The sequence below is a fragment of the Ambystoma mexicanum genome, chromosome 3q (assembly GCF_040938575.1).
Source record: "Ambystoma mexicanum isolate Mex_15411 chromosome 3q, UKY_AmexF1_1, whole genome shotgun sequence".
NCBI classification, from domain to species: domain Eukaryota; kingdom Metazoa; phylum Chordata; class Amphibia; order Caudata; family Ambystomatidae; genus Ambystoma; species Ambystoma mexicanum.
Window position 1 is genome coordinate 714,861,245 of NC_090926.1, and position 13,871 is coordinate 714,875,115.

The window sequence follows — 13,871 nt, forward strand, 5'->3', positions numbered from 1 at the left end:
CCATGAAGTTCCTTTTCAGTCTGATTTAGAAACCCTTTGAATAGTAGCTGCACCTCAGTAGTAGGGTCTGGGACTGGTAGATTCCAACACAACCATCTTGAATCTTGGCATATGCAACGTTCATATTAACTGCCATTAACCCTCATTAATTGTGTTTTTCTTCCTTTGTCTTGTTTTCCCTCCCCCACTCCCCAACCACCTCCAGTACTATTGTCAATTGCGCACCTGCATATGGTGTTTATGGCATGCCCTTTAAAATTAACCTACCAATGGGGCGACCAGGCTGGCAAGCTTTTATTTTTGTAAAATACATCTATGGGTTCATCAGTAAATGTGTATATGTTGGAATGGCTTGACCCGTCACATGCTGGGGATGGGTTATTTGGCCTGCACCCATTACACCAATGTCGGAACGGACTGGTTTGGTATTCGATCTGTTGCCACGGCCCGATGGGGTGTTTTCGATGTATTATTGTTTCAGTCTTGACTTCTTTATTTGATACACAGCCACCAAATGTTCCCTGATGGACTAAATAGCCCGAAATGCATTGGCAATGGCCTTAAATACTGTGTATTTTATCAAATTACATTCTGGTTCTTTGAAAAATAATGCATGATGTAGCTTTATTTTCTTACTGTAAAGCACAGATTCTGAGTGCATGAACCTTCGAACAAAGTTTTCTAGCTGGTAAGTTGGACTAAGGGAGTGCAGCACTCATCGTTGGCTTTCTAGCCTAGGTCCTGTAGTACTTCCAGAATAATGGCCTGGAAACCATTGTTGCTAACATGTTACTTATGTGGGTTAGTGCTGTGTAGTGTTCTCCACCTTCCTCTAGGCAAAATAATAATGCGAGTATGGACAATGGTCCGTCTATGCCGTCTGTCTTCCAACCAAGTCAGCACTTCCTTCCAATACAAGTGTGTCCCACCAAAAAATGCTAGTAAGTGCCAATGTTTCCACATTAAACCCCAGATAAATATTGGCCAACCCGTGTGGGGTCAGTTGCCAGTGCTGAATCAGTCTATAGTTGTGCATTTTGAATTGCATCGCCATCAAGGTTGACCATAATGGTCTATAAACGTCATTCCACGGATCTCCATCATCTGGGAGTCTGAGATCTCGTATCCATTACGATTTGGTTTGTTGTATTTCGGGGTTTGCTGCTTCCACAAGTGCTGTACATAGTTCTAAAATAAGACCCTTGGAATGTGTGTTAAGGATCTGTTCGAAAGGAAGGGGTCAATGGTCTATTTGCACATCTTCCCAGGTTCCGTCTGTTAGGACCCCCCTTTAATTGTACGTATTTGTGTGGGCGTTGGTTCCCCTTTCAACTCTTGGTCCAGTTTTAGCTTGCTCGTAAATTTCCCTTCTCGCCATGGTTGGCCTGCTCTTACTAATCCCTTCTCATAATGGGGGTGGAATCTGAGGTTTGTGGATCATGTCCCTGATCGGGGGTGGGAAGGCGGCCCATAGACTACTAAGTGGCGAGGTCCAAGTAGTAATGACAAATTCAACTTTCTCCAAAGCTGCCATGAGGTATACAAAATGGGATGTGTCCTTGCCCTATACAGCAGTCACCTGTGGGGCTCCCACAGCTTTTCCCCCGATAGTGATTGGAGCCATTAATACGCCTTTTTCCAGGTCGATCCGCTATTTATCCTTGGTGCCCCTCAAATGGTCTTGGAGTATGCAAAGTTGTCCCTCTCTACAATATTCTTTTAAGTCCAGGAGGCCTACTCCACCTACCTTCTTGGGTAATGTCAGGGTCGCATAGGCTATACGTGAGCTTTTACCACCCCAGATGAGTTTGTTTGGCCTCTTTGCTGGGACTTCTACTGGCAGCGCCTGCACGAACAATAGAATCCTTGGTAATCACGTTAATTTTCAGGAAAGTCGGGTGGCCTGCCCACGACTGCACCAGGCCAGACCATCTTGTATTTTTTTTTTACCTTATCCCACAGCGCAGGTAGTTTGTCTCATATAGTGTTGCCAAGCTCCTTGTTCCTTTAATGCCCAAATATCTCATGTATGTTGTCACGTGCCTGTCCATCTGTTCCCCTTTACCTGGGCTCATAAAGCACACATCGCCAGGAAAGTATGAAAAGTATCCTGTTCATGACATTAAAATGGTCCTGTCCCCTCGCGCATGAACCAGAACATATGCATGCAAACGCCAACATGGTTCCTTGCTTGCAATGAACGTGCTGCCCCTCAACAACAGGCATGATCTGATTGATAATTTCTTGGCCACACAGCAAACTGCCAAGCCTCCCCTGTACTTCTTACTGGCGTACTAGGATGGTCCGCTGCCTGGGGCTCATCCCTGCAGCATGCTGCTCTTCCCCTGACCCGTGGATCACAAGGTCTCCTTTTAAAGAGCACCACTTCGAAACTCCTGCTCCACTGGCCTCTTGACCAGCAGAAGCCCTAAGAGCCAATTTCCCCCCCCACCCTCCTACTTTTGCTCCTCCAAGCCCAGCAGAGCGCCGGTAAGGGAAACTTCACCCATGGCATCTCGAAGCCCAGCTAAGAAAGCATCTGCAACCTTCCCAGATCCCTACCTCTAGGCAGGACTTCTTTTATTTTTTTTAAAAAGAATAAAAATGTTTGCTCTGAGCTAGGGGGATGTTCACACTTAGTGGTGGAGAGGGTGCGCGGAAATAAAAAAAAATAAAGAAAGGGCTCCAGGCATGAGGTAGGTACCGCACGAGCAAGTAATGCATAGCTTTCAACTCGCACACTTTTGGTCGGTGTCACCTGCCTTGTAAACAGTTGACTCACCCAAAAAGCCTCCTGCATGCCCATTCGTTTCAATGGGCCTCTCAAGTTTTCACCCGCCTTTGCAACACAAATGGTTGAGGGCTATGAGTAATGGGAAGAGGGACATGGCAGTAATGTACTATTTGGGCTTTCAGATCTGTATGAAGCAGTATCCCTGAGGCGAATATCAGCTGACGGCCCTCTGGATAGATTTTTTAAAGTAACAAATCATCCCTTTTTCTTTGTAGTGATGCACATTGATGTACTGATGGATAGCTTACATCTAGTAATGTTCTAGAAGATTTGCACTGGTCATGGTGCAAACATTTTATGATCTGGCCCCAAGGTGTTTTGTACTGACGCGCTTTTGCCGTGGTGCTAATACTGTGCAATTTTGCACTTGCACCAGTGCAAAGTTTCTGTAATGGGGCACATGATTTGCAAAGAGAAATGTCGTGTATTTTGATCTTCGAATTTGGTGCAACCGCTTTCTTTTTTAACTAAAAAGCGTTTTCGTATTCTCGGCGAGAATCACTTACGTGGCTGACTGCCGCACCCACTTCCTGTCTCTAGCCTGTGACCTTTACCATTTGACCGCGGTTCCTGTTTCGCTGACGTATGCAGGGGAAGTACTGCGCAACAAAGGGCGCGCATTGCGTAACTGCGGGCGGTGAATCCCTTGATTTCAATCTTTTGCTGCTCTCTGGTGGCCGAATTTCGTATGCTCAAATTCACGAGTGTTTGAAAATCGTCTTTCTTCACCCGGCCTGCCTGGTGGCTATGCCATTCTTTGCTGTTGGTAAGGCATGAGAAAAACGTGCTTTCAAAGTCGTGGGCATGTCAAAAAACACTGAGAAACGTTTTATAATCGAATTGTATATAAAATAGGGTGCCGTAATAAGTCCAATATTTTACATTTGTTTGGGTATAATTGTATAAAGTCTGAAATTGTGATGTTGAAATAGGCTCGTTCTCTCCTCGTGAAGTTGGACATACTGCTAAACGTCCTACACACTGGAGATGAGCGAGGCAATTGGCATATATTCCAGAAAACGGTGGCACCGCTGGAACCTGCCCCGGGTCCAGTTTAATGGTGGCATGTGTTGCCAGAAACGGAATGTAGTATTGATGGGTGTTTCATACATTGGATGGGTGTGGGGGAAGGGGATTTATGGAGCTGTTATACCGTTTCAGAGTAGCAGGAATAGTTAACCTATACAATTAGTAGGAGACATGTAAATGTGTTGGCCGGGGATGACTGCTGGCACGGGCTATGGGCTGTAGAGCATGGTTGGCAGAAGGTATACTGTAAGGGGTGTGAAGAAGATGCCCCTTGAGGAGGGGTTTGTTTTCGTTTTTGAATTGCTAGCAGGTGGGGCAAGTAATTTTAATGGGTGTGAGGTGACCACGGTCTCGCTCAAATAAGTCCATTGTGAATCCTTCAATGCAGGAAATGTACGGACTTGGCTTTCAGCAAAGCCTTTGAGTTGTTTCGAACAGAAGACTCCTAGGCGAACTGAGCAGCTCCAGTGCAGATTGTGCTCGGACATGCCCTTGGTCTAGGGCTAATCTGCAGTTGTGTGTGTGTGCCACAGCAATGCGAATCGCGGGGGAGGTCTATCCATCCGTTTTTAGTGCCTTCTTTCAGAAGCGTTGTTGAATATTAACAATGTATTTTTTTCTTTTCTCTTTCTGCAGTTGAAAATACTGGACACTGCGAGTTTGCGTACCTGCGAGATCTTCTCATCAGGTGAGTGCACCATGCTAGAGTCGTCGCTAGGGGGCTATAGCGTTGGGTCTTTTGGTTCTAGCGCCGGATAGAAATTCAGGGGCTATGACCAAAAGGATAACTTACCCAGAGTCCCGTCATTAGCGTAGCACCGGATCTTTTCCAGGCCTCGTAGCACCCCTGCATCATGGTAAGGTGCATTTGGAGGGAAGAGACCCTTCTGTGGCAGTCTGGTTTGTGGAGAATGTGTTGGTTGCTTTTCTAGACATGATTCCACTGGTGCATTTAGAGGCTGGATGTGAAAACATCCCTCTCGACCTGGCTTCCATCGAAACGGAAGTATTAGCTCCTGGTTGGTAGAGCAAAGCTCAATGCCTGCTGTGGGGCTGCTCTTCTGGCCCAGCAGGGATCTCGCAGAGAAACTTGGCACATCAATAGACAGAATGGTCATGGACTTAATTTTCCTTGGCCTCCCCTTAGTTATGTCTTTGGGATGTACACCGCAGCCATTTGCATAGTTTTCAGGCGCTCTGTCAGATCTAAAGGAGTCTTAAATATATGGGGAATAAGCGGGGAAAATGCAAGGTAGCGCTGTTGTGGTGTTGCATGCAGATCAAAAGTATCCTGATCTGTGTGCAGGTCGGTTTCTAGCGATCCTGTGATGGGAGCAGGCATTTGTCGTGAGAGGGAGAGCCGTGCGTTCCTGTGGAGCTAGGATGCGTTGGCTGAGAGAATGTGATGACTAGGTTTCTTGTAGAGGTGTAGTTGGGAGGGTTATCCTAGCGCCTTGAAGTGACAGATCCAAAGATGTGCCTTGGACATTTAAAAAAAAATAATGAAATTGCTGTGTGCAAGTGGCGCTTAGTATAGGCATATACTGTTTGAACATCTAAGCTGAGCTTCTTAGTGGAGGGAGGTCCATGGTGGTCCCGCTGGGCAACTCTGAACATCCATTTTGCATGGCAATGGCAGCGTCTTGGTAGGGCTGCCTTTTGGGTGAGGGCTTTGTAGTGGAGCCCTTTGGGTAAGTGACCTGCCAAGGTCACAATATTCGAAGACCAGGCTTGCCTGCAAGACTGCTACGGTGACTGTGCTCAGGATAAACATTGGGTATCCCATGTCCGAAGGCACCCTTGAGTGTGCTGTATTTTTCTGGCAGTGAACCATGTGCGGCCACTTGTCCTGGATGAGTGGGTTTACAGAGGGAGGTGTGGAAGACCCAGGGCACATGCATCACTGTGTAGCCAGAGCGTGAGAATAGTTTGAGTGAAGTTCAGAATATGTATTCTAGAGAGTTTGACTGCTTGTGGGATCCCAAGGACTAACTCATGCTATGAGGTTTAAAGTGTGTCTAGTAGCTAGTTTTGCGAATTACAGTGGGCATCGGAGCATAAAGGCAGTCAGTCTCTGATTACTTTGGGAACCAGTGGGGCCAAAATCTAGCGGGACAGCAGGGAACAAAACTTGAAGAAAATGTAAAATTACTGTGGAACACGTGGGCAAATCTCAGCAGGCAGAATCGGTGGGCCCCTGCGAGCAGTAAAGTGTGCTGCTAGAAGGATGAGATAGTTAACAAGGGGTACAAACAATGAAACTGCATATAGCAAGCCATAATCTAGTCTAGCAAGGCATGACCAGGAATGACAAAGAATTAGATGCCTTTGTAAAGTATGCAGAGGCCATACTTGGCAAATCAGCCTTGCCTCCTGCCTCCCTCGTTCCTGCGCATGGCCTCTGCCTCCCTCGTTCCTGCCTTTCCCCACCTTCCTTGTGCGGGAGCAGGTCCCCCATCAGGCCTCGCTTGTGCGGGAGCAGGTCCCCCATCAGGCCTCGCTTGTGCGGGAGCAGGTCCCCCATCAGGCCTCGCTTGTGCGGGAGCAGGTCCCCCTCTCTGCCTCGCTTGTGCGGGAGCAGGTGTCCCCCTCTCTGCCTCGCTTGTGCGGGAGCAGGTGTCCCCCTCTCTGCCTCGCTTGTGCGGGAGCAGGTGTCCCCCTCTCTGCCTCGCTTGTGCGGGAGCAAGTTCCCACCCCCCCTGTCTCGCTTGTGCGGGAGCAAGTTCCCACCCCCCCTGTCCGTCTCGCTTGTGCGGGAGCAAGTTCCCACCCCCCCTGTCTCCCTTGTGCGGGAACAAGTTCCCACCCCCCCTGTCTCCCTTGTGCGGGAGCAAGTTCCCACCCCCCCTGTCTCCCTTGTGCGGGAGCAGGTTCCCACCCCCCTCCCGCCTCCTTTGTGCGGGAGCAGGTTCCCACCCCCCTCCCGCCTCCTTTGTGCGGGAGCAGGTTCCCACCCCCCCAGCCTCCTTTGTGCGGGAGCAGGTTCCCACCCCCCCTCCCGTCTCCCTTGTGCGGGAGCAGGTGCCGACCCCCCCTCCCGTCTCCCTTGTGCGGGAGCAGGTGCCGACGCCCCCCTCCCGTCTCCCTTGTGCGGGAGCAGGTGCCGACGCCCCCCCCCCTCCCGTCTCCCTTGTGCGGGAGCAGGTGCCGACCCCCCCCCCTCCCATCTCCCTTTTGCGGGTGCAGGTTCCCACCACCCCCTGCCTCCCTTTTGCGGGTGCAGGTTCCCACCCCCCCTGCCTCCCTTGTGCGGGAGCAGGTTCCCCCCCCCCCCCTGCCTCCCTTGTGCATAGGCAGGTCCCCCCCTTGCCTCCCTTGTGCAGGAACTGGTTCCCACCCCCCCCCCTTGCCTCCCTTGTGTGGGGGCAGGTTCCCAACCCCCCCTGCCTCCCTTGTGCAGGAACCGGTTCCCCACTCTCTAGTGCCCTCTGTCTGGCACGCTCTCACGAGAGGGGGAGTAGGTTCTCTTGTCTCTCTTGCACGCCCTGATGTGGGATTGGCAGATGGGGCGGGGCGATTGGGGGGGGGGGGGGACTGGACAGTGCAGAAACTTGAGGCTCAAAACTTGATGCCTGAGATCTGGAAAACCCAGGCCCCTTTTTATTTATTTTTGGCAGTCTGGGGGCCTTCTCAAACGTCATTCCAGCCAGTTTAAGTTCTGAGCTTAGTGGGCCCTGTTGTGATGTTTGCCCATCTATGAATATGCAGCGTTTAAGAATTCATTAGGGAATGGGTCAGTAGTCCTGTATTTTTTTTTTCCTCACTCTCAAGTCTAAGGCGGTATCTGTAAAAGTCCTCCATCCCATCTACCATAGCCATGTGTGCAACTACAACACGCCAGCTGTGGAGTCTCGGGTTGATCAGGAAAGCTTTATTGTACAGTATCCCGTTACCCTTATAGTATATACAATGACATGAAGTGCAGGGATGGGAATTGGACACTACATACATAGGAGAGAAAACCCACGGGCCATCCTAACATCCCAGCACAGGCCCCCAACTGACACACTCGGAACATTCACCCACCGATCCACTCAACATTTTCCTGAGCTGCATCCATGCATCAACATTCTGACAGCAAGCACTCCTGGCCAGTGACATCACTTCACAAGACTACATTACAACAGTGTCTCATTGGAAAGCTCTGCGCACATGCTAAAGGATGGACCATGGCAAAAGTCAGCGGGGGGGGGGGGACAGGGGGGGGTTCCATCATAAACGAGAGCAAGATTGTTTAGCCCATAGACTAAGTGTGTAAGGTTGCCCATATAGGCTGCCCGATTAGAACAGTGGCAAGTGGATCTTCAGTGTGTCTCACAGGGTGCAATGTCCTTCAGCCTAGGTTCCCCCAGTTTTCAAAAGAAACGGATTCTCATACAGGTACACCATGCTTTTGTAATGTCTGCACTTCCATAGCTGGGGCAGGGGCTGTCGAGCTTCCTGGCCACTACAAACAAGAGGAAGGCCTGGAAGGTGCATGGGAACTGCCCGTCCTGGACCATTGATCTCATTTCCCAAAAGAATCTGCAACTGGGTCACGGACAGTCCCAGGCAAAGGATGGTCGCTGTGTCTTTTATCCTTGTTTATTTAAACCTGTCGAGTCCAGTTTATGATCAGCTTCACGGCGCATGGACTCCCAATACCCTTCACGTTATGACTGCTGTTAACCATGTAACCCAACCACTAACCTGTTTAAGAGGAGAACTTGTTCAACTTCCCATGTTGCTTGGACTCTGCTTTTTGGCACCAAGGTTTCTCCATAGTTGACGTGCAGAAGGTGCACCCGCCAGTCTTGGCCACTGCTGCTTCCTTGTGGTGCAATGTGCCATGACCATTATTTTAAAGCGCCTTGTCTCTTTCCTCCACAGAACCCACATGCAGAACATAAAGGACATCACAAGCAGCATCCACTTTGAGGCCTATCGCGTGCGGCGCTTGAATGAGGGAAACGTGCTATCAAATGGCATGCCTGACAAAGACCTCACGTCCAATGAAATGTAACCCCTGGCTCTGTGTATCGGGGCCACGGTTCCGGTCGAATGTTTTTCCTCCTCGCACCTTTCCATCCTGCCATTGTGTCTTCGACCAAAATAGAAGAAGCTGTCTGGGAGTGCAGCAGTGAGGGGCACTTGGATCATGTTTCGGGGGCTCGATTAGTTCTGTGGAGACTGGCACCGAGGGCTGATCTAACCACCTCGTCCCCAAGCACAATTGTTGTATGCCAACACTATGTAATGTGTAACTCGTGCCATAACTGAGCTACGCAGACTTGGCCCTTGTGCTTCAAGCCTTCGCCCTGGCTGGGGTTGCCCAGACTTTTGCCTCTGTATGTCACGCCTCATGTGCTTTCTTTTCTGGTCTTCCCTTGCCCACACTGCCCCATCTCTGGTTCACCCTGTTGTCCTTTTATCCCTACTTATGCCATGATGAGAGAACATTGGTGCCGAGAAGACACATGGCGGGGAGCAGCACTGTTCAGTTTCTGCTGGCATAATGTTGTACGCCTTCTGTCATGCCTTCCCTTCAATGACCTGCGATTGCGCACATATTCATGCATTGCTCATGTCACCAAGGTTCTTTTGCAATGATGGGTGGTCTGGTGTTCTTTGCAAGATGTAACCGAAAAGGGGGAAATACCCACCTGTATTTTGAATAGGGTAGTGGGAGATTTTTATTTTTGAAGAGAACATAGTATTTGATGTGGTTTGCCATATGAATGCAGCAGCAAGGCGTTGTCACTGCGCTCTGCCGATAGCCCGTCATGAATCTTTTGTCAATACGGCTACCATTCTCGGAGCAGGTCGTAGGTCCCATTGCTGTTGGATGTGAGCTCAATCTTGTAAATGCAATGGTTTTGTGGAATGGAGTACGTTTTTGTAACTGGTAGAACCAATGTACATGTTCATGGTTGCCTGACATCTAATCCAGTTGCTTTGAACAAAATTAACTCTAGTCATAGGTTCTTGCAATCTTTTCAAGAAGCAGATGGTCATGCTGTCCCTTCTGCCCTTTGTTTATTGAATTAAATCAAGTAGCTTTTCATTTTATTTAACAAAGTATAGCCTTAAATAGTAATGTGTAACTGTTTGTGGTGTACTTTTTAGATAATTGGAAATTACATTTCCTTCTATTTATTATGTGTGGTTTATGTATTCACAGTCTCAGGCTGAGCTCTATGCATTTGGTGGGAGGAGCCCCAATACAACATGGTTGCTACATTCCTCCAACCACGCTATGTTTAAGATGTCCCACAGGCGAGGAGGATCTCTGCCAGTTTTGCATGATTTATTCCAGAACGTGTCCATTGTTTACACCCAGAGGAAAGAAATGGTTAACTCCACTTCATGGAAGTTGTGTGGTGAACTATACAATTGTGAGGGATTTAAGATCAAGAAGGCAAGCCAGGTCTACGATGGGACCAGGTGCTTCTGAGCCGAAGCCAGACCCGCCAAAACCACGAACCCAACCAATGTGTTTGGAGGAAGGGTCAAAGATCAAAACTAGGTTTCTTGAGCAAAACTTGGATAGGCAGAGCGGTTAGGTGCCTGCTATGTTTACCCTACTCGAGCCCCGCCCCCAGATTGTGTGTATCCTATAGCAGAAGATAATGATATATAATGTCCGATCTCCCCCCTGGAATTTTGTCTTTGTGCCTAGAATAAGTTTCATTTTTTTTTTTTTTGTTTTCGTCCTACACAACCCTAGTTGGTGAATGTCAGCTTTTCATTGTGAAGTGCCTTTTTGTACACGAAGGTGAGCATGGCGACTGCCTCTGCGATGGGAAGTCGGATAGGTGTTTTAAGCAGTCCTGATTGCATAAGGGCAGAAAAGGCAGAACTGTTCGGTACTAGTCTCTGAAACCCTGTAGCAGAGGAATTTGTTTTTCAATCGGCTCTTTCCCTTGTTAGGAGTGCAATGATGTGGTCACGAGGACGATGACTACGAGCAGAGGGATGAAGCTAGTTTTGATGCCTTCTCTTGGAATTTCAAGGAAGGCTCTATGCACTGTGGGCAGGGCAGTTCTTTTGAGCGGATGGCGGGACGCAGTGGTCCTTTGCACGCCACGCTTGTTGATTCTTCCTCCTCCAGCCCCCAGTGTCGTCTGTAGGTTCCGCACTTGCGTTCAGACCGGCCCATCTCTGGCATTAAAGGGCACGTGGCACTTAATTCCCAGAATGTACAGAGTGTAAGGTTGAGTAGAAGGTTTATGTTCTGGGCATTTTTCTGTGATAAATGTCAAATCTGAAACAATTTCTCTCAATAAGAGGTTGTGTCCCCACATGTTGTAGTGGAAGGTTTTCATTGGCAATGAAACCAATCCTAGTTGTACACAGAATGCTACCGGAGCATAGATTTAATTAGGTGGTGCTGTATGTGGTTGTTGGATGCGAGTTACGTGCCCAGTGCAGGTTTGTCATGCAGGCTTTCTAATTGGGTTGATTTGGAGTAGCACCAAGGATGTTTGTTACAAATGCTTAAAACCATACCCATCTACCATTCCACCCTCGCAGTCACACCTGGCAGACTTGGCCTGGCACGACCATCTGATATGTTTTATGCAATGCTTGGGCCCTGTGGAGACTGCTTTGGATTCAGCTGTGCATTTTGAGAAATTTGATTCCAACTTCATATCCCACAGTCAATTGGCTGCAACTCAGACCCGCCCTGGCTGGGTGGGCAGGCCTGGTACATCCTCTCAAGTAATCCTCCTCCAACTCCTTGTGCACTTATGGCTGCAGTATATTTCATTCCCGGCTTGCGAACACTGCCTGCAGGTGTGCCCATAGCCATATTAACAATGATTTGATGACTCTTCGCCCTTCTCACCAGAGCGTGGAACCTGACCACTGTACAATAGTTGGCCAGCGAAGTAGTAGTCACTTGTTTAGAAGCGAGCAATTTCTCAGTGACTTGCGTGGCAGCGAAGGACTGGGCGGGTGGGGTGGGCGGGGCATGAAAGGGCAGATCTGCTGGACAAAGTCTACGTTGTGGGTCAGGAGCCGACATTTATTTGTTCTTGGACACTGGGGCCCCCAAAACAGAAAGTCTTAGAATTGTGTAATTAGCAAGGAAGGTTGTATGTAGATGGTAAAGCCGCTGGTGCTATATAAGTGGTTAGATGGCTGAGAAAAGTGTTTATATCAAGCAATATTCTATGGCAAAAGCAGGCACTTATGGCAGTATTTAAGCCTTTAAACATCAATGGAATGGAATGGGCTGAACTGGGTGTGCTGCTCCCGATGATATACTCCATTGCCCTCTGTAATCGCCATGTCCATGATTCAATCCTCTGAGAATTGGCTCGGTTGTGGGATTCCACCCCCATTCCTGCATTCCTTTGCTCTCTAATTTTAACTTATTGCTCCCCAGGAAGAGAAGAGTGCCCTGCCTTGACATCGTTGTGTAAGGGGCATGAGCTGCCCTGTGCTGATGACCACATGGAGTGGGAGAGCAGAGGCGGAGTCTGGCGCACGCCCGCCTCCGCGCATGCTGTTTCCTCCTACTAGGCAAACGTCCTTTTGAACAGTCATTGACAGATTGTGTGGGGAACCTGAAATAAACCTATGTACTTGCTGACATGCTATATTCTAGCAAAAAGTAAATGTTATGTATTAACTGAGAACATACAGATATATATTTCAAGTGTTTAAACTATGAAAATGGAAATTCCTGCACTTCATCAGTCTACCTTTTATTTACCCTTTGGTCAAATTCTCCCTGTCCCTCTGCAGATTCAAGCAATGAAAGCAAATTCTTCTTGTTTATTCATAGTACATCATTTTTTTAAAGACTTAAAATAATGTATTCTTTTTGTCACGGTTCAATAAAATGCCCTTTTTGTTGGTTATATGCATCATGTCAAATTTAGTCCTTTTTTTTATAAATAAAAAATGAAACAAATTTATGTGTTTAATATGTATTTCCTAAAATAAATATTGCAAATGCAGACTTGTATTTTTCGTTGTACTTCTTATTCGTTTTTTTCTGTTTTTTTTTTTTTTACATGTAGGTGGGTTAGCTTGGTGCAGCGCTGCAAAGACCTGTACTTTGCCTATCTGAGCAGAATTCTAATCTTATCGGCACGGCAGCGTATTGCTCGCGCTCGGCCCTGTTGCTACCAAGAATGTCAAATCACCCAAATGCCAGGGGAAGCGGAAGTGACGCTCAGCGAAAGCCTCCTCCTGAGGATTTATTTTGCATATTGGGTTAAAATGGTGCATTATACAGTACACTTTCTGTATTAAAAAAAAGGAAGTTTATAAATTGTTTGAAGAAATCCAATAGATGCAAGTTGCCAACCGTGCACAGCAGCATTTCCCAATGCAATGCACATATGCCATTCCAAAAAACATGTTCATGCTGGCTCTGCCCATACATTTCAATACTGGCCGCACCAATATAAGCCAGTATTCCCATGTAACAACGTATTTGTCCTAACTTTGTGCATAATGCCCATAATATTACGAGAAAACGTGCTCAATCTGGCTCTACCAATATATGCCAGTACCCGCACATAAGAACATATTTTTTGGCTTAGCTATTAAAAATGCCAAACCACAATCCGAAAAAGTGTCCAAACTGGCTCCTATGTAGTCTAGTCTCGAGACAAAAGAACACTTCTTCTTGGCTTACGATAGATTCTCAGTAAAACATGTCATGCCACAGTAAGAAATGTATGGACCGACTGCCGCAAAATGGCAGATTAGCCACGTAATAACACATCATGCTTGCTTTATCATGGATGCCCATTAAAAAAAGATCCTCAAACCCGCCCATCCACACCCACCTGCCAAAATCAGCTTCTCGACAGCCCAAGCACACAATCACTCACTGATTTAAAAGTAAGCCAGGCTTATGGGTACAGCTGGTCGGCGACTTGTAATTCAACACCTTTTATTTAAACAAGTTTGAGTTGTTTGAAGTATCAGAATTCGATATGGTATAAGGATAGGGGACCCCTACAATCACTAGATCCCATAAAGTCAAGTGGCAGGTCACTGGATTGACGGTAAGCCAGGAAAAAACCCGTCAAAAATAATAGTTCAA

The 13,871-nt window shown here is 47.7% G+C and overlaps 1 protein-coding gene across 11 annotated transcripts in view; it reads left to right on the forward strand.

Annotated features, from left to right (window-relative positions):
- SEPTIN9 (septin 9) overlaps positions 1–12,779 on the forward strand; it is a 948,816-nt gene extending 936,037 nt beyond the window's left edge. For all 11 annotated transcript variants that reach the window (XM_069654625.1, XM_069654626.1, XM_069654628.1 and 8 more), the window contains 2 exons: positions 4,460–4,511; positions 8,693–12,779. In XM_069654625.1, coding sequence (XP_069510726.1) covers positions 4,460–4,511; positions 8,693–8,825 — 185 coding nt within the window. In that variant the 3' untranslated portion in view covers positions 8,826–12,779. The remainder of the gene's footprint in view (positions 1–4,459; positions 4,512–8,692) is intronic.
- The last annotated feature ends 1,092 nt before the right edge of the window (positions 12,780–13,871 follow it).